Source organism: Macaca fascicularis, chromosome 3 (assembly GCF_037993035.2).
Source record: "Macaca fascicularis isolate 582-1 chromosome 3, T2T-MFA8v1.1".
Lineage (NCBI taxonomy): Eukaryota > Metazoa > Chordata > Mammalia > Primates > Cercopithecidae > Macaca > Macaca fascicularis.
The window spans coordinates 44,324,230-44,351,606 of NC_088377.1; the positions used below are offsets into that span (position 1 = coordinate 44,324,230).

Genomic DNA, 27,377 nt, shown 5'->3' on the forward strand with positions numbered 1-27,377 from the left:
CTCTCTGCTCCTCTGACAGCAGAAGGAGCATGACCAAAATGAACCAAAGAGCGTGGCAGGAAAGGATGTGACCGGAAAGCTCAGAGAACAGCCACAGGGGGATGTAAGCAGGCGTTCCCACCTGATCATGAATAATTAATGAAGCGCAAATCCAGGGGGAATCGAGTTTCAGCAGGTGCAACTCATCCAACGGGAGATCGCCGGAGGGCCAACAAGATTCAGCAACTGAGAGTCGGGTGTAGTGTCAAGTGGGACGCGACTGGTTCCAAAGCTCTAGAAGACCATGGGGTCACTTGGACCACGTGAGAAAATGCCCCCAGTGTGCTGGTTCAGCATTCTGACTCCTGCCTGTCTCTTCCCGCCCAGGGAACGTGGACCCTAACTTGTGCAGGTGCAGATGACGAAGAGCAGAATGAGGGGACGTGGCACCCAAGTTCCCCGACAAGAGAGTTCCACAGAAAGTCCGCTGGATCTTCGCAAATCCAGAGAAATGGCAACGGGACCCAAGGAAATAGAGCCCCACCGGTGTCCTGCAGACTCTTCAGGCATAATGCCTGGAGCCACAGGACGAGCTGAAAAAGGAGCCAGGCACCGAAGGACAAAGCGGTGTTGACTTTCTTCATCTGGGTTTCCCAGTGCAGTCCAATTCACGGTGGTTTCCAAGGGCCTCCTGGAGGAGAAAACACGTGAGGGTGTGGTCAGGGTTTTCTGCTGACACACTTACTGTGGGGAAGAAGGAGAAGCTCTGAAGATGGATAACGACCGAGATTGCATGTCAAGGTGCACCTCCTTGATGACACTGAGGCCACGTTGAAATAGAGTAAATATGGTCCAATTACACTGTGTCTATTTTAGCACCTTGTTTAAAAAAAAAAAAAAAAAAAAAAGATGTAAAACAAGACAGGGGTACATGCACCAGTAGTACATACCTGACAGGAAACATCTATTCTTCAAAGCTTGCAGCTGTACAGGTAGGTTTTAGAATGTCTGTCCATAGTGAACATCGTCTTAGAGTGGGCTGGGCAAATAGACCTTTCCAGGTCATGTAATGGGATTAAGTTGATTAGGTTAGGGTCCGTTTCGCGTCAGGGGTCCAGAGGCCGTATAAAAGGCAGGCTAGAAAGCAAAGGTCCCTCTCTGATCCTTCCTCCGGCTTCCTGAAGGCTGCACCGCTTCCAGCAGGGCTGCTCCAGCACCTGCCCATCTGAGCGCCAGCGCACCTGTCCATCTGAGCGCCAGCCGAGGAAAGAAAGTAGACCTGTAATTTCAGGTTAGTTTCCCTGAACGACTGTTTGTTTCACCTAATCCGTGAGGAGCTGGGGGAAAAGAGACAAAGGAGAGTGAAAGAAACAGATCACACTGGGGCTCGCTGATGGGGTAGGATGTGTTCTCCTTATCCCTAATTCTTGGAACAGAAAGTGAGAAAACATTTCCATCTCCGTGCCTGGGATAAGAGCCAGATGGAAATGCAAAAAGAAATTTACTCCAGCACGCTGAATTGGTGGGTAAATGGAAAAAGAACTTTGGAAAAGGGGTGGTTTGCCCTTTAGCCATGCAAGAGATTCATATGCCACTTGTTCAGAGTTTGTTTAGATGAATTCGTATGGCGTGTGTAAAATACCAGGAAAATAAATAAAGAGGGGCTGGAGCTAAAGCCAAAAAGACAGAGCAGGAAAGACCATCACCTGCTAGTGTGGTAGAGAGGGAGATAACTTCTCTCGATGAATTTGTGTTTGGAAGTTGCCTAGTGAAACGGCAAGAGTAGCGATTTGAGTTATGATAGGAAGCATCCCTTATCCCTGACTTCAAGCAGACCTGCCAAGGGGTGACATCGGCCATGCCCTGTAGCTTCGATTCTTTTGTCCCTCAGGGGAGAGAGAATCATTGTGTCTTCTACTGGAGTGAATGGTGAGAGACCTAAGTCCAGTCTCCAGAATCAGTTGTTTGGTTGGGATTGAAATCTCAACTCCAACTCCACATACCTAGGACGTGGGCCGTGTGGCAGGCCAGGTTTACTCTTGGACCAGGTAGTCACGGCAGAGGAACACACAATATCTGAGGATGCACACACCACATTGTGATCCACAGATTTGACCGACGGGTGGTGAGGTCTCCTCATGACCACACCGTCATGGAATTAGCTGGGGGTTTCTTGTGGGTGTGTGAATATCCAATGTGCCTAACCATCGCTTTTCGTGTGTTTGTGTGTGATTCAGGTGACCTAACCATCAACCCCGGAAAAAGGCGGCCATAAAACGCCCAGGAGACGAAGATGATGGCACGTCGTGACCCCAAAAGTGGGGCAAACAGACTCGTGAGAGCCCAGACCCTCCAGAAGCAGCAGAGGGCGCCAGTTGGGCCAAGGGCTCCCCCACCCAATGAAGAGGATCCCAGGGTACGTCTAGCCCTGGAATCTTTTGGGTATCGAGGGGGGAGGAGCGGGCGAGTGTCACACGGTCCTCAGAGACTGGGTTGGATTCCAAAGAGTTCTGCCAGCACCATCCGGGTTGCTTTTCCCATCCAAGGTGGGCCTGGCTTGGGACCTCCTCCCCGGCCCGACAGGTCCCTGGAGAGACTCTTGGGAGCAACCTCCCTTTCCACTCAGAATCCTGTGTAGCCAGGTTGAGCTGTGTTGTGGACATCGGGTTCACGATCGTCCCTGCTAGAACCCTGAGTCCTTCCTTTGAGAGTTCCTCCGTCACATGGGCTTTGGGAGGGAACATCGTAACCGAACCCTCCCTCCACTTAAGGGCCCCCATGCCGGTGTCCCCTCTTTGGAATCCTCATTCAGTTCTGAATTCACAGTCCGTCTCAATGTTGACATTGGATCACTGTCTGTGGCTTCAGCTCATTCACTGACGTGACTTCCTTTCCACCCACAGATCAAGTGCAAAAACTGCGGGGCCTTTGGGCACACGGCCAGAAGTACCAGGTGCCCCATGAAGTGCTGGAACGGAGCCCTGGTTCCCCAGACCTTTGGGAGAAAGGAAGGGAAGGAAAACCTGAAACCATGGAAGCCCCAGGTTCGAGGGAACCCGGGACCCTTGAACAAGGAAAAGGGAGAGAAGGAAGAGAGACCAAGGTGAGCAGTGGGAGGGGTTCTTACCACCCTTAGGGTACTGCCACCTAAGGACACGGTGTCTCTGCACCCGCACACCGTGTGCCTTTCCGTCTCCGGGACAGGGAAGGAACGCTGCAGAGAAACAGACCAGAGCTCCGTGTCCTCCCGGGTTCCCCACCCAGGAGCTCCTTTGGCTCTGGGAGATTCAGGGACGGGGGAGAGGCGGGGGCGCTTCGTGCAGGTTCCCCATGACAGGGGGAAAAGCAACGGAATCCAAACGACAGTCCTTACTTGGGAAGCCTAGAGGGCCACCGGCATGATGGGAAGGTTGGCGCATGAGGGAAGGTGCAGAGGCGGAAAGGGCACAAAAGTTCCATTTATGTATCACAAAACACAGAACGGGACTGGGCCCCAGACAGGGTTCTCCCTGTCTCCTGGGGAGAACCGGGGGGCAGGGCCTGAACTTTTTCTCTTCTGCAGGCAACAAGACCCGCAGAGGAAGGCTCTCCTCCAGATCTTTTCCGGGACACCTCGGGAGAAGCAACCGCCAAATCGAAAAGAATCCATGGAATCTTGTGATTATCTGAGGGTGAGTGTCACCCTGGGCCCCTGGTCTTTTTCTCCTCTAGGTCACCCTGGTTGATTTCCTTTCAGGTTCCCGTGTGTGAGGGGATCGGGGAACCCCTCTTCCCTGCCTTCTTGGGGTCAGGGACTCCACGATGCTTCCAGGTCCATTTGATTCCAGGTGAAGGCATCTGAAGGTGCCGTATTTGCTGTTGCTTTCTTTCTGTGCAATGACGGCAAGCCTGCCAACAACATCTTCCTAGCGGCGTGAGGAAATTAGTCCCTCAGGGGCCCCAAACATGGAGGAGGCTCACCCCAGGAACATGCATGTTTTCAGAAAAGACGTCCTGGGAACCTTTGAGCCACCAACCTGCCTTCAGAAGGGCGTTAGTCCGTCCCACTTCATGGAAGGCTGAGTGGAGGCGCTTTGATCCAGTGAATGCCCAAGACACAGTCTTTAGAAAAATGGTATTCTTAGATCATAGCTGGAGAGTGCATTTTTCATGGGTCTTGTCCCGATCAGCACTCACGTTGAGGATCTGTTCCTACTTCCAAGGACCGCCTCTCCGTACCGTATTAAGAATTTCCTGCTGTGTGCACCTTGTCTTTGGATGTGGTTGATTTCCATGTTGGCTCCATGCCGAGGAACTTCTAACGTGTGTGGTTTCCTTTCTTTCAGGTTGCAAGCAGGCCAATGCCGGTCCACACAACCAATAAGAGGCCACGCGTGGACCCTGCCCTCACTGATGGCTCAGCTACCAAAATGTCTGACACGGTATCCATCTTGGCTTCACTGTCTCCCCTCAGAAAAGCCAGTCTGAGCTCCTTGTCAAGTCTCCGACCAAAGGCACGACAGACAGGGGCTGTGGCCGACATCCCTCAGCCTGGAGTCAGGCAGCAGGGCCCAGAGCCTCTCGTCGTGGTGAAGCCGACACACAGCAGGCCTCAGGGTGGCTGTCGAGAAGTTCCCCAGGCTGCCTCCAAGCCCCACGGCCTGATCCGGGTCATCAGCCCCCAGGCACAAGACAAACATCCTGCAGTGACCTCACAGCCCTGCCCACCAGCCGACACACACAGCCTGGGCCTCGGCTCCAATCTCAGTTTCAGGCCAGGAGCCAAGAGACCTGCGCAGGCTCCGACTCAGGCTTGCCTGAACTTCCCCAAGAAACCGAGAACAGGTCCCTTCCAGATGCCCGAAAATGCCATCCAGGGAGGTGAGCTGGGGACCCCGGAGACTCTCCAACCTCCGCCAGCTGCAACCGAACTCAGACCAAGTCCGTCGCCCCAGATGAGCAGGGGGACACCCGCCCAGGTGCCCAGCAGCGACCGGCAGCCTCTGCACAACAGACATTGCCTGCCTACTGCCCAGGCCTGCACCATGTCCCATCACCCAGCGGCCAGCCACGATGGGGCCCAGCCTCTCAGAATGCTCTTCCGGAGACTGGAAAACGGATGGTGGAGCTCCAGCCTCCTGACAGCTCCCTCGTTTCCCTCTCCTGAGAAGCCGGGAGCCTTCCTCGCTCACAGCCCTCGTGTCTCAGAGAAGTCTGAGGCTCCCTGTGTTCCTGTCCCCCTGAGTGTCCTCTATGAGGACCTTCAGGTTTCCTCGTCCTCAGAGGACAGCGATTCTGACCTGGAGTGAGACTGCAGGTAGCCGGGGCTCCATTGCATCCAGCTCCTGTGACTTGGAGGGGTCTGTGGGACTGAGGAGCACAGAGCAGAGAGCAGACTGTGTGTGGTGACTCCCAAGCTCCCCAGCTGTGGTGCTTCTGTGGATGTTGGAGCCCAGGCCAGGCAGGGACCAGATGCAGAGACTCTGCCTCATCGAATTCTGGTGAGGGACATCGTAGTTTGCAGGGCTCTCCGGAAACCCGCCACCAAAAGCTTCTGTGCCAGTGATTCGTTGCCTCAGAAACTGGGTGACGGTGACGCGCGGGAGTCAGACTTCCGCTGTGATGTTAGTAGGAAACTGGGGACTTGTTGTGTGTTTGCTCTCTAGATTACTGAATCAGGAAACAGTTAGGGAACCCTGAGAGATGCAGGCCTTCAGCTGTGCCCCGCCCTGACAGCAGTGTTTTGGATGCTGTGAAGCGTTCTGCGCAAAGCGTTCTTGGGGTGTTTCCTCAGCCTCGAAAATTGGGCTCTGGAATGCCATTGGAAAGAAGTGTGTTTAATTTGTTTTGAAGTGAATAAAATTCTCAAAAAGATGACGTACTCTCTTTTGACTTTCATTCTGTGTTTGTGTGTAACTGATTTTCGTGTTTGTGTGTAACTGATTTTCCAAGGGCTTGAAAATTTCTTGACTTGTCAGCAATCCAAGTCATTATGTCTCTGAAACAGAGTTGATTGAGGGGATCGCAGGTCTTCACAGGACCTGTGACTTCTTAAACATCCAAGAAGTGGGCAAGAGAATCTCAGCCCCACTCTACCAACACGCACCTAGTCAAATTCCGCCAAGTGAATCTCACGCACATTAACACATGGGGAGAGTTGCTTGCACCACGAGTCCCCATTTGGCTCACCGCGATGCCACATGTGGGGTTTCACACGGATGTGTTGCACCACAGTCCATTTCACAGTGGTAGAATATATGTATTGGTTTTCTGTCGTTTTGTTGGAGGCAAAAACCTGTAATGTTTGTTGGTTTTTGGTGGGAGAGTTTCACTCTGGAAAAGAAAATATTCTGAAGATGGAGGTTGTCCTAGATTCTATTTCAAGGTGAGTCTACTTGATACCAGTGAAGCATATTTTGGCATATAATACATATGGTTATATTATATTTTGTCTATATTACCTCATTTTAAAAAACCATTTTTTGAAAAATGTCAGAGTTAGTTATACCAACATTAAATTTCTGATCACTTGTCCAGAAGCACTGTAAAATGCAGCCTAGAATGCAAAATTCCCAGCCACTTCTTTGTTGAACTCTGCAGAGCGGCATTGCATCCAGGGGTTTTCAAGGTGCACTAGTGTGGCATGAGCTGCTCTTTGACTTCCTGTTGAAGTTGGAATCCTGCAGATTGTTTAGGGGTGGTGTCTGCTTGTCCCATCTTTCCAGGTCATCATTAACCTTTCCTCGGCACCCACGTGGACTCAGAACTTACCTAGAGTCACAGGCAGGTCTGGGAAGCTGCCCTTGAGCCTTCATGCAGTCCATGATGGTTCCATGCCTCTGATCCGCTGGGGCACATTCTGCAGAGGGATGGGCTGGCATAAGCTGTCCCTTCCTTTCTGAAAATCACGGAGATTCCTGGTACCTGAAGCCACATAGAAATATCTGTGGAGTCTCAGGCAGGGCAGGGATGCCATTCACAGGCTCCTGTTCTTCCTCTTAATGGCAGCAAGAGTGATTCCTGGGTTTCCTCATTGACTTCAAAACAATTTTGGTGACTTTGTTGTGTCAATGACCACTCCTGTTTCTGTGGCATCCAGTTCACCTGTAAGGTTTTTGGGGATTATGTGGAAACTTGTGCATTTTTCCAGAGCCTCACTTCATCCTGGATGCTCTCAGGCATGCACAAGGGGATTCCTGCCTTGGTGGCATCTTGGAGCATTGCAGGAGACCCCTTAGGTCTAGGAGGCACTAGGAGGTCCATCAGGAATTGGGAGGGCATGTGTCTGCCCATCTGTAGTGTGAACTTCTATTCACCTTCAGAATGCAGATTCTTCCTGAACTAATAAATTATCTTCATCTTGGTGTAAGTAGCCACAAAAGAATAATTCATATTAACTCCATTAATAAAAATAACTGAAAATCAACAATGAAGATAATAACGACAATGTTAATTATTATAATATTGATAGTAAAGATAAAACAAAGGCATTAGAGATTAGAGATTCCCTTAAGTGAAGGACAATATGAAGATATAGGGATACATGAGTTGTTTGGACTCAGAGTCCAATGAAATGTGTTCCTCAAAGGCAAAGACAAGAAGCATAAGGAAAATACAAAGTTCATGGACGACCACCTGGGCTACCTTGGAACTCATGTAGGAACACTGCAGGCAAAGTGTACCTCGTCCTGGGACTGCCCACCATCCAGCCCCCACTCACCTTCATGAGGTAGGACAGCAGGATAATGGGGAAGGAGTCCATGCAAGGGACGCAAGATTTCTGTCACACCTGATTCAAAGAAGCACTGCTTATGACAGATGTTTATCTCCTAACACTGTGTCACCTCTAACTGCCTGGCTGCATGTCTGCCATCTGTTCTTCTTAGGTCACAGGAGGGACAGACATTACTGTCCACCCATCTGCATACAGAGCCATTGGAGGACATTACCCTTGTTGCTTCCTCCTTGGAAAGGGGCAACATACATGGCAGATGCCATTCTCTGTCTCTTTGGAAAACTTTGCCAGCACATTTAAGGTTTTCTTCAGCCACAGAAAGCCACCTGCTTCAAAGTCTCACCCTCCACAAGTGGCAAGCACACAATTATTAATGGAGGCAAGGGATGCATAGGCTTTGCCATTTGATTCAAATGGGACAAATAGGGGAGGTCTTCTTAGCTGAACAGAAGAAGTTGACAAAGTCAGGCTGCATTGCCATTAGACTTGTCCCTTTGCACATAAGGCTTCCCTCCAATCCTTTCCACAGATGTGGATTCTGACATTACTTCCTAATAAACATCCTGCACACTAAACTTCATCTATATCCAGCTCCCTGGGAACCAAACCTGTGACAAAAGTGAAAAGTTTCTAGGGAAAATATGGTTTCCTTATCAGACAGGAATCAAATTCTGCTGAGCTAGAAAATAAGGTAAAGTCTGATGCCATCTTATGATGTTTTTTATTAGGACATTACCACTGCCAGCAAGAATTATGTGCATCAATTCATGGCGACAAAAATCATATTGGAGTGGGATGAGGTTGTTGTGAGTTGAGGAGAAATTTTGACGAATGAACTTTACCCTCAACTTGAGTTCAGGAGAGGAGATGAAGATGAAAACAGCTGGAAATAAAAGGTGTCCAAAAACATTTTTCTGGTTTTTCAAAAATCAAATTTCGGGTTGGGAGACACTATGTTTAAATTCTAAAAGGATATAGCTTACTGAGAGGAAATAACTATAGATAAATTGTCCTTTTTGTAAATAATACACTTTATGGTATGACAGGAGACCAAGGGACACAACACAAATTTGGAGTTAAAGAAACTAACAGACATTCTCGATACTCAGTTGTTATGGCAGAGATGCCAGAGTGATGGATGTCCATGTAGCAATATTTTTTTTTTTTTTTTTGAGACAGAATCTTGATCTGTAACCAGGCTGGGGTGCAATAGTGTGATCTCAGCTCACTGCAACCTCCGCCTCCTTGGTTCAAGAAATCCTCCTGCCTCAGCCTCCCAAGTAGCTGGGACTACAGGTGCGCACCACCACACTCAGCTAATTTTTGTGTTTTTAGTAGAGATGGGGTTTCACCATGTTGGCTAGGATGGTCTCGATCTCCTAATCTTGTGATCTGCCCACCTTGCCCTCCCAAAGGGTTGGGATTAGAGGTATGAGCCACTATGCCCGGCCCATGTAGCAGTACTTTTGAACTTAATGGCTGAAAGCATCCACCTCCAAACTTATGTATTATATTTGCAAAAGAGTACAAACCATGTAATGAATTTTAAAAGGAAGACAAGCCTGTGGGAATTCAACAGCCATGGCAATGTTTTGAACTTCTTTTTATTAAACATGTAAGAAGTAAGTGAAGTTCAAAACCTAACAGAATTGCCAGGAATTATTTGAAGAATTACCAAGATGACTTAGACACTATGAAATCCTTACGACGCCCTCTGGTGAAGTTTCGTCCTGGAGCCAGTGATTTTAAGCCAGAGGCAAATGTCTCTGCAGGCATAAGAATTCGACCCAAATGTACTATTCAATTTTAAATGAGATGACAATAAAATTGTCTGCTATATAGTAACAACTTTTTTTTCTTTCGGACAGAGTCTTTCTCTGTTGCCTAGGCTGGAGTGCAGTGGGGCACTCTTGGCTCACTGCAATCTCTGCCTCCTGGGTTCAAGTGATTTTCCCACCTCATCCTCCTAAGTAGCTGGGATTATAAGCATGTGCCACCATGTCTGACTGATTTTTGTATCAGCAAAATTATTTCTGGGGTGAAGAGTTAGGGACCTTTATTCTCCCACATCCAAAAACATGTTCTCCAAATGATCTGTCAATAGAAATAACTGATACCTATATTTGCTAACCTATCTTTTTCTGTCTTTAAATTCAGAACTAGAGTGTGGAAAAGTTGTATTAAGAAGGTTCTCTCAATTTTCAACACAAGTGATGGGCTAGGCACTATTCTAGGTGCTACAGATACACATTAACATACCCACAATAGTTTTGCCTTATTACCTCCTACATTCTAATAATGCAACAAAAGAATAGATTAGCTTTTTATTTTTTTGAGATGAAGATTAATTCTGTCACCCAGGATGGAACGCAGAGGCGCGATCTCAGCTCACTGCAACCTCTGCCTCCTGGGTTCAAGCGATTCTCCTGCCTCAGCCTCCTGAGTAGCTGGGATTACAGGCATGTGACACCATGCCCAGAAAATTTTTGTATTTTTCAGAAAGACGGCTTTCATTATGTTGGCCAGGCTGGTCTCAAACCCCTGGCCTCAAGTGATCCATGCACCTCGACCTTTCAAAGTGCTGGGATTATAAGCATGAGCCATAGTGCCCAGCCAAAGAGAATAGCTTTAAATAAAAAGCATGAAAACAAAAGAAATGTATGCTCATCAATTTTATACTGTATTTGGCCAGGTGCAGAAGATCGACTTGTAGTATTATAAGGGAATAAGGTCAATTCACATCTAATTGTTTGGACAAGTCACCAGAAACCAAAAGTTGGAAGAGTTGTATCTTTTGAGGTGGGTTGCACAGCAAGGAGCAAGTTGCTATCTCTCCAAAGTCCTAAACTGTTCTATTTCTCCTACTGTGGAAAAACACATCTTCTACTTGATTTCAATTTATATAGGAAAATGCTTAATAAAACTACTAAGGGCTACATTCTAGGGACACAGCTAGACCACACGTATACTGAATCTTGATTCTGGAAACACATCTTGTTCAATGTAATTGGATTTTCATGACAACAAAAATGTAACCCTGACACAATATTGGAGAGTCAAACGGAAAGGACATTTTGGATTGAAATTTTTTATTTTAAGAATATGTCCTTGAGTTCTATTAACAATAGCTAAAACCTGGGAACAACTCTAATGTCTATTGAGAGGAAATCGAGAAACAAATTATATGCATATTATAGAGCAATATTGGGCAAAAACGGGGGATAATCTACTCTATTAATCAACATCTTGGATCAATATAATCTTTCTCACCCTGAGTGGAGAAAGCTAAGCTAAAAAGTGTCCTATAATATAAATAAATGTGTACAAAATTCTAGAACAGACAAACTTAATATAAGCTAAAAAAAATTTAGAAAAGCCAGGTTCAGTGGCTCATGCCTGTTATGCCAGCACTTTGTGAGGTGGGTGGATCGCATGAGCTCAGGATTTTGAGACCAGCCTGGCCAACATGCTGAAGCTACTCCGTCTTTACCAAAAATACAAAAATTAGCCCAGTGTGGTATTGTGCGCAGGAACAGAAAACCAAATACTACATATTCTCCATTATAAGTGAGAGCTAAACATTGGGTTATACATTGTTTAGCTCTCACTTATACGGAAAAAATAGACACTGGAGATTCTTAGAGGGAGGAGGGAGGGTTGAGTACAAGGCCTTAAAAGCTGTCTATTGGGTATTATGTTCACTATGTGTGTGATGAGATCATTCATACTCTAAACCTCAGCGTCACACAATACATCCATGGAACAAACCTGCACATGTATCCTCTGTGTATACAATTAGAATTAAAAAACTAAAATGAACAAACAGATATGAGTAGGAATTTCTCAAAAGAGGAGATACAAATGGACGACATATATATAAACAATTCTTACCCTTTCTAGTCATCACGGGAATGCAAATGAAAACTACCATGAAATATCACCTCACACCTGTTAGAATAGCTATTATCAAAAAGATGGATGATAACAAGTGTTGGTAAGGATGTGGAGAAAAGGGAACCTTTGTATACTGGTGGTGGGAATGTAAATTAGTATGGCCATCTTGGAAAATAGTATGGAGGTTTCTCAAAAAATTAACAATAAAAATATCATTTTGTTCCAGCAATCCCATTTATTTTATATATATATATATATATATATATATATATATATATATGAAGTCATTGAAATCAGTATGTAAAAGGGATATCTGTACTCATATGTTCTTTTCAGCACTGTTCACAATAGTCAAGATATATGAGGAAGACATACATGTTATCATTCATTCATGGACGGATGAATTAACATTTTTTATATATATATATATATATATATGCACAATGCAATATTATTCAGTATTATATAACAATGAAACCCTGTCATTTGTGACAGCATCGATGAATCTGAAGGGCATGAAGTCATGTGAAATAAACCAAACACAGAATGACAAATATTGTAGATTTCACTTGTATTTGAAATCTCAAATAAACTCAGAAGCAGAGAGTAGACTGGAGGTTGCCAGGAGCTGTGGTGTAGGTAAATGAGTAGGTGTGATTATAGTACAAAGTTTTAGATATACAAACATAAATAAGTTCAGGAGGTCTAATCTACAGCATAGTGCTTAGAGCTATGAATGCTGTATTGCATACTTAAAATATAATAGGAGGGTGAATTTTATGTTAATTGTTCTTACTAATAGAAATAATAATTAGAATGGGAGGGAGAACTTCAGGAGGTGATTATTGTGTTTACAATCTTGATAGTAGTGATGCTTTCACAATGTATCCTTATCCTCAAACTCACTGAGATATACACATTAAATAGGTACAGCTTTTTTAATGTAATCGTATCTCAACAAGGTGTTTTTAAGGGGGGTTGGTTAAAAAATTTAAAAAGGAAGGGTAGATGTTCCTTTGCCCTTCTCCCACACCTTTTTTCTCCCTGCTGTCTAGAATTCAGAAATAATAGGTGGGAATTTAGCAGCCAAACTAGGGTATTTTCTAAAGTATAGCAGAGCAGATACCTGGAAGGGACCTGCATCCCTAAAGACATTAGAAAGTATCTGTACTAACCCTGAATGGTGTAACTACAGGTTAATTTTAAGTGACAAAGAAATCAACTTCTGCCTTGTTTAAGCAACTTCATTCAGGCATTAATTTTATAAACATGTAGAGAATACACACTCCTTATGAGCAGAAACAATGTTTATAAATAAAACAATGGTGATAAATAAAAGAAAATAAAAAGCAGTGAAACAAAGTGGTTTAATAGCTACACAGTTATTTTGTTGAAAGATTCTGCTGCTAATATTATTCAATACTTTTGTATGCTGGTGCAAGTAAGGAAATTTACATTGTCTAATAAAAATTATTTATCAATTTATAAAACAGTAAACATTTCATAGAATGGGGCTAAGAATCTGCATTGCAAAATAACTTTCAGTTGATTTCATGCACTGTAATTATTGAGAATCCCAACAGATCTGGACCTACATAGGTGCTATCAAGACTTAAGGAAGAAAATTTTCCTGACTCTATCCATACCTCCAGTTAGTAATAGATCTAGAGATTCAGAACTCAAATCCAGACCTCCTGCTTCCGTGTGCAGTGGCCTTTCACTGTCCTGTTTCGCTTCACTTGTTGAAGAGGATTTGAGAATAAATGACCACATGATTCAACTCTCTCCTGAGCTCTGAGGAATATAGCCCTGTCCTGGCAAACAAGAAGCTCACACAGTAGTAGAGGAGGCAACTATACATTCACTAATCTAGCATACAAGCAGTAGGCACTGTACCATAAACAAGGCACTGTGGGGGTTCAGACCAGGAACAAGCAGGGATTAGCAGGGCTAGTAAAGTCTGGGAAGTGTTCACTAACAAAATGTTTAATCGTTAACTAAACCAAATGGTTTCTCAACATGGCCTAATTAATTGTAACTTAATATAAATGGTTGGTTGTTCTTAAACCTTAATCTTTTGCCAAAATATTTGTAACTTATTTTCCCATTTAACAAGGTTTTCTGATCAAAACTGTGCACCCAAATCGTTCTAACGAACTTAGCGTCCAATAAAACATGGACTTCATCCCATGAAGGTGATTTTGCGTGCATAGTACATCTCTGTCTGTGAATATGCCTAATGAGGTATGGAAGGACACTTATTATCCAAACAAAGACATTCCACTGGTGCGAGAGAGCCACAGACGGAAGTTTTTTCTGCCTACTGGAAATAAAGCCAAGCTTTCTTCTTCCTTCAGCAGTGAGGATTGCTGTCCTCCTCTTTATTGTTCTCTCTCTCTCTCTTTTTTTAATGGGCCAAACTCTACCAAATAGAAAGATAAACTTTGGGTAAGCCTTGGTAAGAGTAGAGTGTCTGACACCTTATGGTGCTATAATACTCAAAGCAAAAGCAAAATCACCTATGACCAGAAAAGGGAGTCCCAGGAAATCTAGAAAACTTATTGGCCAAGAGACCTGCAGCCTCCTAGTTCATTAGCTCTCCATAAGAACTCTCACGTGAAATGAAGTCAGTGGTGTTTCAAGTGCTTGAAACCCTCGTTACTCTACCTCTAAATGTGAATTAATTAGGCAAGTTTACTAGCAGTTACTAGACCTCAAAAGCAAGATAATCAGGCATTATTCTACTAAATATTGGTCTCCATCACTCCTCTATTTTCTTTAGGAAAAGTTAGTTAGCCTAAGACATTTGGCATAAGAGCTATGCCAAAGCTATGTTGGGGTCAGCCAGGAAGCATTCACGGGGGTCTCCTTGAAAATATTACAATCATCGAAGAAATCTTCAACCTATTGCCCCTCAGTACTGTTGGTCCCTTGTACTTGATTTTTCCCCTTAAGTTTTATTCCAATTTCTAACATGATCACTCCCTCTTCCTTCTCAGCAACTAGTCCTCCAAAGTAGAACTTAAACAATGACCAGACATGGCCCTGCAACACAGCATATCCTTCTATATTTAGCATGCAATCATGAATCACAGGTATAAGACCCCTTGAACAGACATGGTTTCGGTGACTACATGTAGGACTTATTGCTTTTACCCAAGAAGAGGATCAGGCATCCTAAGTAGCTCAGAAATTTTTCTGGAGCTCTTGAATGTGTATAGGCAAGAAAGATTAAGCAACCTGTTGCCTTACATGAGGCATACTATCTTCTTATGTTTTCTTTTGAATTCAAGATTTCAAGGTTGGGGAAGGAGTGGGAAAGTAGCCATGGACATGTGAAAATGTGGATGATCTTTTTACATTGTCAGGAACGGTCAAATTCTATGCTTTATATTGTTTGCTAAAAGACATTTTCCAAAGCTTTCAACAGAAAATATAATGGCACACATGTCTATTCTTGGTGAACCCAGACTTTTTATCTAGTCTGTGATAGTCAGTTTCGAAGGACTGCTTAGGGTAATGAATCCTTCAAGTTGTAAAGATGAAGGGCAGTTTTTGGACAATTCCCATTTTGCTGTAGGAAAACTAATCTGGAAGAAGTAAAAGGCAGAGATTGAAGTGGGAGAGAACGGAGGTGGAAAATGAGTTCAGTTGATCAAATATTTGGTTAGCACCCACTGTATGTCGGGCCCTTACAAGGAAGCAAGCAAAGAACAAAAGCATGTGATGGGCTTGCTCCTAAGAAGCCAGAGGCCAGTAACCTGGATTGCTATAGACCAGAAAAACGTCCACAAGCCCCTACAATACAGCACTGGCATAGGATGAAGAAGAAGAAGTTTCTTTCTATGAGGTAAATAGCATACAACCAAATAAGAAAGTCAAAAGTTACACAAAGTTCACAAACCTAAGGCACCAACCTTTAAGAGATCTGATTGTCGGTGGTGACTTTGGAAGGAAAGTTATTATTAGGATTATTTTAGTATTAAGAGTTTTGAGCTGTCTATCCAATATTTTCATCTGCACCTCTGCATTGGTAATACTGTGTGTGTGTGTGTGCCTGTGTGTGTGTATGTGCTTGTGCCTTTTCATGTGTTTGAAATATATTATCTATCCCACACTCCACATAGGTTTGGGGGTTAATTACATACAGGCTGATCTGAATCTATACTCTTAGGAATGGGGTTAAGCTACTCTACCACATTGTGAAGAGTTGATATGTAAGAGACTCTGAACATCTTATAAATTATCTTTAAAATGTTTCCTTTTTTGTGAAAGGAAGAATAAGTATTTTTAAACAAATGCAAAAATATCTTTAAACAAAAGAACAGTTAGTTAACCTTGTTGTGATTAGCAGAGAGGATAGCTGCAGACACTAAAATCACTCAGCAACAATATTTGACAAAACCTTAAAGATGGCTCTATTTTTCCTGTTTTATACAGGAAAATATTAAGGCCCTGGGAATTGAAGTACTTTTCCCAACAGTGGAGTAAATGTCAGAGTTAAGGCTGTGTTTTACATCTCGGTTTCCCCACACATTCCACCCTATGGCTCTGTTGTGCTGTTCCTTTGTGTGACTCCTCAAAGCCTGGTTAAAGGTGATACCGTATCAAATTGTATTAACTCAGTAGCACAAAACACCAGGGAATTGATTTATAAGAGCATTAACCTTGTGGCATTACTGAAGACCCATCTGATTAGTAGTTATCGAGTAGTCACCCTGGCTAAATATATGGGTTTGATTTTTAATTTTGAAAATGAAAAATATTTTAGAATATATGTCTTACATCCATATCCCCAGGAAATTTTAATCAAGTTTTAAAACTTCCAAATTTAGATAAACTCATGTTTTTTGTTGTTTTAATTTTCACTCAATGAAAATAGAAAAAAACTAATTGGATAGAACAGCACAGCAGAAGCATTACTTATAGCCAAAAATGGGATGCAACAAGACTGAAGAAGAAAATGCAGGACAGTGCTTAAAAAAGCAGTCTAAGGAAAAGTGGGGTCTCCTCAGGATGTCCTTAGGTAGACATTGCAGCAGAACTGCAAAGTTTTCTTTAGAAGGCTGGAGAAGAAAGGAGGAAACAGAGAAGGGGCAAGAGTGGAAAATAGAATGAGGCTCAGAATACCAAGCGTTAGTGCTGTCTTTATCACCTTCCTCACTTGATCACTGGGTGATCTTGGGCAAGTTTCTTCCTTTCCCTCAGCTCATTTCCTCATCTGGAAGGTAAGTTACTAGACAAGATAGCCTTTGGTGTTCATTGTAACTCTAACTTATCTTCCCCAAGCAAAGAGCTGGGAAAGACCCTGTGCCCACAATATGCAAGACACAAGGATTACAAGCAAAGAACCAATCAAAACAAAAGATGTTTTAAAACCCCTAATGTCACTTGAATTCTTACAAATAAGCAATGGTACATCATACTTTTACAAAGCCCTTCTGTGATTTCATTTTTAAAATCATTTCAAGTTTTATTTTACTTCATATTAAGATAATGGGAGATAAAGTGTTAAATGGGTTCATGCAGGAATATATGTAAGAGACACAAAAATCCAAAATAGGTAATTGTTATGTTAGTAGTTCCCTTTACTGAAGGGGGGCAGACAAAAGAATGTTAGGAAAAGCTTCATAAAGTGGATTATATAGAATGTGCTTTAAAAGAGTTTGGTATTTTATTGAGTGGGAAAGAACAATACGGGGAGTTATTGTTCAAGGGTTAAAGCTATGCAAAATGAGTCAATTACAGAGATAGGCTCTAAAACATAGTACCTATAGTTATTACTGAGGTATTTTGTATGTAACAATTTGTTAAGAGGGTCGATCTTAGGGGTTCTGACAACAACAACAACAACAACAACAACAATAAAGGGACGTAGGAAACATTTGGAGGTGATGGGTATATTATTACCTGGATATTGGTTGTGGTAACAAGAGTAATATATATGTGCAAATTTGCCAAACTATATCCATTAATTACGTACAGTTTTTGTGTAACAATTTTACTTCAGTTCCTACTATATTGCCTGGCAAACAATACTTTATACTTAAAGTAAGAGCAATGATTATTGCATGTGCATGTTGAAAATAATAAAGAAAGCAGGTGACAATAAGACATCCTGAGTCTTTTGGAAATAAATAGCATTCACCTGCTTTCTCATCCATTGAGATATCACCACATTTATGTACTTGTGTGTCCCTGGAAGTTTCTTGTGGGAGATTTATTCTTTTTTCGTTAGTCTCTACTAACCAAGAACAAATCACAGACTCAGACGGCATCACAAAAAGGCCCAGACCCACGATGTCCAGAGACTCCAGGCTCAACCCACATTGATGCTGGCCCTTCAGCCATGAGACTCCATTTACTTCTTCTTATTCTCCTTCTTTTTTCAATTCTTTTATCCCCAGGTAAGTTGGTAGCTGATTACTATAAGGTTCTGCAGATTAGAAGGCTATATCCCTGGCCAGACAAGATCCTAGAATCAGTCCTGTGGGTTCAAGAACCTAATATTTACAGCTTCACTGGGATTATAATAGGGAAAAATATTATTTTTTCCCTATTATACTACTGCTAAAAGAGACTCATTTAGCAGTAGCTCCTGTTGATAATTCAATCCATGTTTTTTGATCTAGTGAGTGGATATAATAATGGATGCTGCTGAAATTCAATCCTGTCAGATCAAACTGCCTACATATCAATTTCCATGCCCCACTAAGGCATCTCAAGATACAAAGTAAGGATACAACAGAATGTGACCTCAATGAGATGCCTTTGTGGGACCTGGAAATTTATATGCAGGCAGTTAGATCTGACAGGATTGAATTTCAGCAGCATTTATTATTATATTTGCTCACTAGGTCAAAAGAGATGTTTGGAATTCTATCAATAGGAGCTACTGCTAAATGAGTGTTGAGAAATCTGAAAGTTTTATTCAAAGAGACAAACAGAAAAATTATAATCCTAGAATAAGTGAAAATTATATGAGAGACTTTTCAAAATAAATTCTATTTTACGTGGCTATGAATAAAAAATGATTTGCAAAGTGAAACTTAGGACTAGAAAGGAGAGTTAAAGGAACTTCAGACAAGTGAATTAATAATAAGTAAAGACACCAAGCTCATGGTATATTACAGGTAACCACACAGAAATGGGTAACATCACTTTCAATACTAAACCAGCTAAAATTTAATGGTCTAAGCATGCATTTTGAGGGCTTTTGGGAAAAAAAAAGCATAATCAACCTAAAGAAGATAAAGGGAAAGTTATAAATACAAAATATAAATTAATGAAACAAATGAGAAAAAAACTAGTATTTTAAAAAATGTTTTTCATAAAGTCTAATATACTTTATAATAACCTGGCAACACTGGACAAATGAGAACATGCTTAAAATAACCATTGCAGGAATGAAAGGTTAATGTCAAAACAGATGTTTCAGAGATTCAAATCATTTTTTAAAAAATATATTTGTGTATTATATTCCCTCTTTGCTGTGTACCTTGGGGATTTTCCTGTTGCAGTTCACTATATCGTGTGTCATCAATTGTGACTGTGTCATCAATTTTTATGCTAGTAAATTATTACCATCAGCATACAAATATGCTGTTAAGTATGTCCTTGCTTTTCTTCTGATGCCAGCTGTCATCCTATTTTTTGCTCTAGTTTTCAGTAAAAATCTTAAAATAGTTGTTCATACTCTCTGTCTTCAATTCCTCTCCTCTCATTGTCTCTTAAATATATCCCAGTCGGGCTCTCTCCCCTTTTTTCAATCATGTTATTGACACCACTTTTGTCAAAGTGACCAATAATCTCCATATTGCTAGGTCCAATGATCATTTTTCACTACAACTTTAATTGGCCTATTAGCAGCATTTGACACAAATAATCACTTCCTTCTTCATAGTATACTTTCTTCACTTGGTTTCCAGGACAGCTCATTCACTTGATTCTCAGCCTATCTCACTGGAGCTACCACTTCGGCTTTCTTTGTTTCTTCCTCATCTTTTCCCATCACACTTCCTATTGGAGAGCTCCAGAGCTCAGTGCCTGATTCTCTTCTCTTCTCCCTCACCACACACTCTGGAGGGGCTCAGCAAGTCTCATCCTTTTCAATTCTCCTTTTGGACCTCCTTTTGAACTGCAGGCTTATAATAAATTATCCAACTGCATAACTGGTATATCTACTTGGACACTGAATTTCAAAAGTCATAGATATCCGAAATTGAACTCATGATTTTCCCTCATAAACCACTACATACAGATTTTCTCTTCTTGCAGAATGCCATGGTCAGCACTGGAGCCTCTCTTAGCTCTCCTGTACACTTTCATCCTCAGCAAGCCTCTATCTCTGCACCTCAAGAATCTCTCAGGGCTCCCATCCCTTGCCCAGCCTTGGGCAGTAGCTGCCTCACACTCAAAGAAAGACCAGAGAATCTGCTTCTCTCATCTACCTGCCCTGCCCTGCCTTCAGACCTCATCAGGCCCCTCTGCTTATGCACCTGTGAGAAAAGAGAGTGAAGGGGGATTGTCTCAGCTCCCTCACCCACTCCCCAGTAACAGAAGATTTTACCTGATTCTCACAGTAAGACCTTTACCTTGCTCTCACCTCAAATTGCAGCAGTTCCTACATGGCTGTCCCTCAAAAGTGCATCTGGTAGTTCTGCTCTCCATCCGATCTTACCTAGGAGCACACAAGATAGGTCATGAAAAAACCATTAGTGGGGCCGGGCGCTGTGGCTCACGCTTGTAATCCCAGCACTTTGGGAGGCCGAGGTGGGCAGATCACGAGGTCAGTGGCTAACACGGTCAAACCCCGTCTCTACTAAATACAAAAAATTAGCCGGGCATGGTGGCATGCGCCTGTAGTCCCAGCTACTTGGGAGGCTGAGTCAGGAGAATCGCTTGAACCCTGGAGGCGGAGGATGCAGTGAGACAAGATCGCGCCATTGCACTCCAGCCTGGGCGACAGAGTGAGACTCCAAAGACAGAAAGAGAGAGAGAGAGAGAGAGAAAGGAAGAGAGGGAGGGAGGGAGGGAAGGAGGGAGGGAGGAAGAAAGGAAGGAAGGAAGGAAGGAAGGAAGGAAGGAAGGAAGGAAGGAAGGAAGGAAGGAGAAGGAGAGAGAGAGAAAGAAAGAAAGAAAGAAAGAAGGAAGGAAGGAAGGAAGGAAAGAAGGAAGGAAGGAAGGAAGGAAGGAAGGAAAGAAAGAAGGAAAGAAAGAAAGAAAGAAAGAAAGAAAGAAAGAAAGAAAGAAAGAAAGAAAGAAAGAAAGAAAGAAAGAAAGAAAGAAAGAAAGAAGCATTAGGGAGGGAGAGTGAGTGAGAGTGAGTGTGTTTGGACCCCTACTGATGATGCTAAACTATCACAAGCCCACACTCAGCCTTTCAACATTTGCTGGAGATTCACTTGTTTCCTTGTTATCTCCATCAAGGGCAGCTTCCTCCTGCTTCTGCTGCTGCAACTCAGCTAGGCACAAAGCATCTGTGGATCCGTTCTTTTTTCAGCAGGGCTTCATCACTCTGAATTTAAGTTAATTAGCTTTGTTTGAGACCTCAGTTCTATGTTTCAAAATGAAATCTATGATCTATAGATTATCCAGCTTATTCTCTTTGTCAGGGCAACAGCATTTTTCTACAACTTTCTACTTTTTTTTTTTTTTTTTTTTTTTTTGAGACGGAGTCTCGCTCTGTCGCCCAGGCTGGAGTGCAGTGGCGCGATCTCGGCTCACTGCAAGCTCCGCCTCCCGGGTTCACGCCATTCTCCTGCCTCAGCCTCCCGAGTAGCTGGGACTACAGGCGCCCACAACCGCGCCCGGCTAATTTTTTGTATTTTTAGTAGAGACGGGGTTTCACCGTGGTCTCGATCTCCTGACCTTGTGATCCGCCCGCCTCGGCCTCCCAAAGTGCTGGGATTACAGGCGTGAGCCACCGCGCCCGGCCCAACTTTCTAAATTCTAAACAAAAGTAAAAGTTCACTTATTTTCAGAATCCCCACGTGTCAGAAAGTGTTACTATTATCATCAGTTTAGTGATATTTATGGAATTCCAAGTTGACTCTAGTATCAGCTTTTGGGTTAAATTCTTTCTTTCTGATATGTAGCCTTTGAAATTTTATTTGCTGCAGATCTCTTGGTAGTGAACAATTTTAATTTTTATCTGTCAATTTCATTTTGTTATTTTTGATCTTGAAAGACAGCATTACTTAGTACCCAATTCTATATTAACAGTTATTTTCTCTCGACATTTGTTGATACTAGTTTACTCATTTTTAGTGAATGAGTGAACAAGTGAATCTCCAGCAAATGTTGAAAGGCTGAGTGTGGGCTTGTGATAGTTTAGCATCATCAGTAGGGGCCCAAACACACTCACTCTCGCTCACTCTCCCTCACTAATGCTTTTTTCTTTCTTTCTTTCTTTCTTTCTTTCTTTCTTTCTTTCTTTCTTTCTTTCTTTCTTTCTTTCTTTCTTCTTTCTTTCTTTCCTTCTTTCTCTTTGTTTCTTTCTTTTTTCTTTCTTTCCTTCTTTCTCTTTGTTTCTTTCTTTCTTTAATAATCAGATAAATATTATTTCATTATAAATTATCCTTTTTTCAATGTTTGTATGGTCTGGTGTTTGGTTTTAATGTTTTATAATTTAACTAAAGTGAGTTGATTTTTATATCATCTGTTAGAAATATATTCTTTGAATCAATGGATTTATACCTTTTCTTAATTTCTTTCTGAGAATCTCTTGAAATGGTGAATCCTTTTACACTTCTCTCCCCCCATATTTGAATTAAATAAATGTTAGACCTTGTGTTTCCATCCTACATTCTGGGTATATCATTTAAACATTTTTTCTTCTTCACTAGTTATCCTCTTACCTGATCTTGGCTCACTGCAACCTCCACCTCCTGGGTTCAAGCGATTATTCTATCTCAGCCTCCTGAGTAGCTGGGACTACAGGCACCCACCACCATGCTCAGCTAATTTATATATATATATATTTTAGTAGAGACAAGGTTTCACCATCTTGGGCATGCTGGTCTTGAACTCCTGACCTCGTGATCCACCCATCTTGGCCTCCCAAAGTTCTGGGATTACAGGCATGAGCCACCATGCCCAGCCAGACCTGCCCATTTTTTCTATCATCTATATTGTTTTACTATTGTTTTTACATCTTTGTAATAGTAGATTGTTTCTTTAAACAATTGATACATTCCTCCTTAATTATTTCTCCACATTGATGATTTCAATATATTTAGTTTTAAAGGGTCTAGATATGCTATTCATTTCATTAACTTTTATTCATGGTGTCTTGCTTACCTGATCATTTTTAATACTGAACTCATTGTTCATCCTTAACCTGACATCATTTTATGGTCTGAAATGAGAATGCTATTATCCAGACTTCCTCTGTGAAGCTGACACAATGCTTTAACTCAATATAGAAGTTTCAGCATTAACAAACTGAAATTTCTGATGGCTCAAGAGTCAGTAGTACCATCATTAGCATTATTGATCATAGCAGATCTTCCCAGAAGATCTGGGAAACCCTCATCCCCCTCCATCAGCTATCCAATACAAAGTGCCCACTGCTCAAGCTCCAGTTCACAGACTATTTTTGTGTTTGCAAGAGGAGATATTTTAAGAACTTGCCTAACCATTTTCAGGGATAGAAGTGTTTCAAAGAGATCCTCTACTATATATTTGTTCTATAGCAGCAGTCACTTGAGAGCAGCTCACTTGCAGTCATGGCCAAAAGCCTAAATCTTTCTTTCATTCTAGTCACACCTATTTTGTACCTTTTGGGGATATCTCAGATTCAGATGCATTCATAGTATTCTATGATTTGGGACACTACTACAGATTCTTCAAAATGTTACAACATTCCAATGGTATTTTGGGAGGTATAGAAGGAGAGGAAAAACAATGGGCTCAAGTCTCCTCTGACTTCTCTTCTTACAATATGTTTCATTGTTCAATACTTTTAGAACTATATTAATACGGCATTGACAGTGGACATTCTTCTTTTCCTTCTGACTTTAATAGGATTGAAGGAAATGTTTTGCTATGAAATTGCTATATGGGTTGTATTCAGACAAATTTTGACTTTGTAAAGGCAATATTCTCCTCATTATTTTTAAATGCTTACCAGGATTCACAGTATTATTTTCAGTTCTCCCTGTTTAAAGGCATATTTAAATAACTTGATGACTTGGATATATTATATATGTTACTCTGCTACAGAAACAGAAAAGCCACCACCAAATTATATTCTAAGATACTTGGTACACCAATTGCACCATCTTTTTTTATCTAAGACATTCAATTCTTCCACAGGTGGGAGCACATGAATTAGAATCATTTACTACTTGTAGCATTCACTACAGACTTTCAGACTTATGGTGCCTAAAAGAAATAGAATACTTATAGCTGGGTTTAAAAGCTACAAATAAACAGAGGAAATATACACTATTTTGAAAGTACTACTTGAGTGTTATGCATGTATTTCAATATTATGTTGCTAATTTTAATTGTTCAAAGTTAAAGAGCTTAAACCTCCCCCTCATGCATTCCTGAATCACCCATTACTCCCACACATACATTGTTTGATACAGCATAAACCTAAGTAAATAAAGATGTGACAAAATGAAAAAAATAAAATAACGTTATACCATTCTCATCTGTGAATGGCATCAGTAGATGTGAATAAAAGTAATGTGATTATAATTTTAAAAATCATCTTTAATAGGATCCATTTACTATTAAATGAACTTTTGGTTACTTAATGAATAATAAATCTTTGACACAATGAAAACTCTTAATGCAGAGTGAGACCAAAATGAAGGTAATAACTGATTTTTTCCTAACCCTTGCTTTAGTTGGTCTTTCCACTAGACTGTCACTTTATTTTAAGGATATTATAATAGCACAAAGCCATCAGCTTTACCATTAGAGAGATCTTCATTAAATTATCTTTGTTGTAATAAAGGTCATCTGGAGGAAATACTGGTCTGGACACAATAATAAATGTTAAGCTTTCTAATATTTTCCACTTTTAGACACAAATTGAAAGGATCATTTATAATGTCAAAAATATACTTTTTTCTAACTAATCTATCCTATGACTAAGACAATATTAGCAATTAAAGTAGACAGAGCAAATCTAAATGTGGAGAGAAAAAGTGATTTCCACTTACGTTTGGACAGATAAAAGCACGGATAAATTGAAAGCCTGAAATATTAGCTTGGGGGAATGAAATCACTTGGGGGAGCAAGAGCAGGATACACCAGCCTTTAACTCTATACTTCCCCCAAGAAAAAATATATAGATAGCTATGTACAAACCAAAATAGCACTGGGAGGGTTCAAGGGACCACTTAAGAAACTATGGCAACACAGTGAAGCCAAAAAAAAAAAAAAAAAAAAAAAGAAAAGAAAAAAAAAGAGAGAGAGAGAGAGAGAGTGAAAGAAAAAAAAAAAAACCGAATAACCATATAGAAAAAACAACTGCTGAAATCAGCATACCTGAGACTGCAGAAACATCTTTTTTGGCTAGGAACGAAAAAAAGCAGAAAGGGACTATCAGTATCAGCCACAAGGTGGAACCACCATGGCCCTCAGTAACCCACTCTGGCAGAAGACACTGGCATTTTTGCCCTGCGGTAAGCAACAGCCATTTCTGAGAGAAAACCTAGAGGAAAAGATGAAGATGTACCATCCCCTCCCACATCCCTTTTCCCCCACCAAAAAGACCGCGACTGTTGTGCCAAACCAGGATCGGAACTACTACCTTTCTTAATCTGCATGTGTCTCTGACATGTGAGCAGCAACCATTTCAAAAACTCCCACGTAAAAATGCTCATACTAAATTTATTCTCTTTCTTAAGAGTGTTTGTGGATTTACATTCCATTTGTGGACTATGTAGATCTCACTGGATCTTCTTTCTTGCAGTGAGAGGTGGTTTGGGTGCTGCTGAAGGTCATTGTCTCAATTTGTCTGGTGTTTGCAGAAGAGATGTCTGCAAAGTAGTAGAAGATCAAAGTGGTGCCTGCCGAAGAAGGATGAAGTGCTGTAGAGCATGGTGGATTTTAGTGCCAATTCCAACACCACTTATCATGTCAGATTATCAAGAACCCCTTAAACCTAAGTTGAAATGAAACTGACGTAAAATAAAAATACATCAAAAGTGAAGTTCTTTGCATCTAAGAATATTGAAATATACATATTAAGTACTTCCATCTTGATAACCATCTTGTATTTTCACTTATCAACATAAATGAATAAATACTAATTTCAAATATACCCAATACTATTTCTTTGTGAGTCATTAACAGATCTTAACAAAACCTTTAAAAATGAGAAAACTGAGGCCGGGCGCGGTGGCTCACGCCTGTAATCCCTGCACTTTGGGAGGCCGAGGCGGGCGGATCACGAGGTCAGGAGATCGAGACCATCCTGGCTAACACGGTGAAACCCCGTCTCTACTAAAATACAAAAAAAAAAAAAATTAGCCGGGCGCGGTGGCGGGTGCCTATAGTCCCAGCTACTCGGGAGGCTGAGGCAGGAGAATGGCGGGAACCCGGGAGGCGGAGCTTGCAGTGAGCCGAGATAGCGCCACTGCACTCCAGCCTGGGCGACAGAGTGCAGACTCTGCCTCAAAAAAAAAAAAAAAAAAAAAAAAAAAAAGAGAAAACTGTTATTTTTGTTTTCCAAGATGGTGGATTGAAGGCATTGTTAGCCTGCCTCTTGCACTTGGAAAGACAAAGTGGTGTGTAGTAATTCACACTGAACTTTCTTTCAAGAAGCAACACAGGAACTTAACAGGAAAATTGAAATAAGCCACAGACAATTTGAAAGAAGCAGCAGGATGCAGCTTACACCATAAGCTAGGCAGAAAATTTTGAGTTTCCAGGGTGTGAGAGGGGGATAAACTGACTGTAAGATATACACTTCCATTGGGAAACCTATCAATCTAGGCCATAGGGGAAGGCCTTAATCCTGCTCAGGGCTGGACTTGATTTAGTGAAGAGTGATGAGTATATGAGGAGTGGCATTGGGATGTGCTTTGAGTCTCCAGCGCGTTCCCAGTTTCTGGCAGGATGGAGGGAAGCCATTTCTGATTCTACCTCAGGGAGGACCTCCCAGAAGTCTGCCAGCTAACTCAAATGGTGGTCACAGGTTGAGAGAACCTTCCAACTGAAATGTTTGATATAATCTTGTGAGGGGACAAACTCCCCAGGCCAGAACTGAGAGGTGAGTGGGACGTGTGATGCAGCAGCAAGCACAGGAGCTGGATGCCCCTGCTCTGCAGGTGGATCAGGAGGGATGTGGCCTGAAAGCTGCAGTTGCTGTCTCCATAGGAGAGGCTTATGGTATGGGTCAGTTTTGAGCTCTGAGTTCAGACTTCTTGAAACTTAGCTAGCTACTCCCAGTGGAACACTGTGGGTGTGAGACCTGCCTTGCCAAGGGTGTGGGAGCTGGATGGGGCTTACTGCCAAGCTGCTACTCCCCATTCTTCATATGGACTCTCCTTGTACAGAGGCAGGGGCAGCTTCACTTCTCTCTGGAAAATTACCCCAGTGGCCCAAGAACTGCCTTCCAATTCCCACTGGAGCCACTGCTTGTCCCACATGTAGAGAGCCAGAGCATCACTTTACCTGACCTAGTTCCCACCTGGTTTTGCTCAACCACCTACCCTGGTAGATTAACACAAATAACAGAAGAAACTTTTAGAAGCCCTTTGGCTCTACCCGTTCCCTGAGACACCAGAGTACCTCCCATGGGTAACATAAGGCAAGTCCAAATCTC

General features: G+C 42.1%; 1 protein-coding gene across 1 annotated transcript; it reads left to right on the plus strand.

Annotated features, from left to right (window-relative positions):
- The first annotated feature begins 17,936 nt into the window (after positions 1-17,936).
- On the plus strand, positions 17,937-25,726 carry LOC135969872 (beta-defensin 109-like). Its single transcript, XM_065541164.1, has 2 exons — positions 17,937-17,994; positions 25,521-25,726. The coding sequence occupies exons 1-2, from the start codon at positions 17,937-17,939 to the stop codon at positions 25,724-25,726; spliced, it is 264 nt and encodes an 87-aa protein (XP_065397236.1).
- Positions 25,727-27,377: the final 1,651 nt, after the last annotated feature.

Coding starts and splice junctions, on each gene's coding strand:
- LOC135969872 (XM_065541164.1), top strand. CDS start 17,937: ATGAGACTCCATTTACTTCTTCTTATTCTCCTTCTTTTTTCAATTCTT. Junction 17,995..25,520: donor TTCAATTCTTTTATCCCCAG/GTAAGTTGGTAG, acceptor TCTTTCTTGCAG/TGAGAGGTGGTTTGGGTGCT.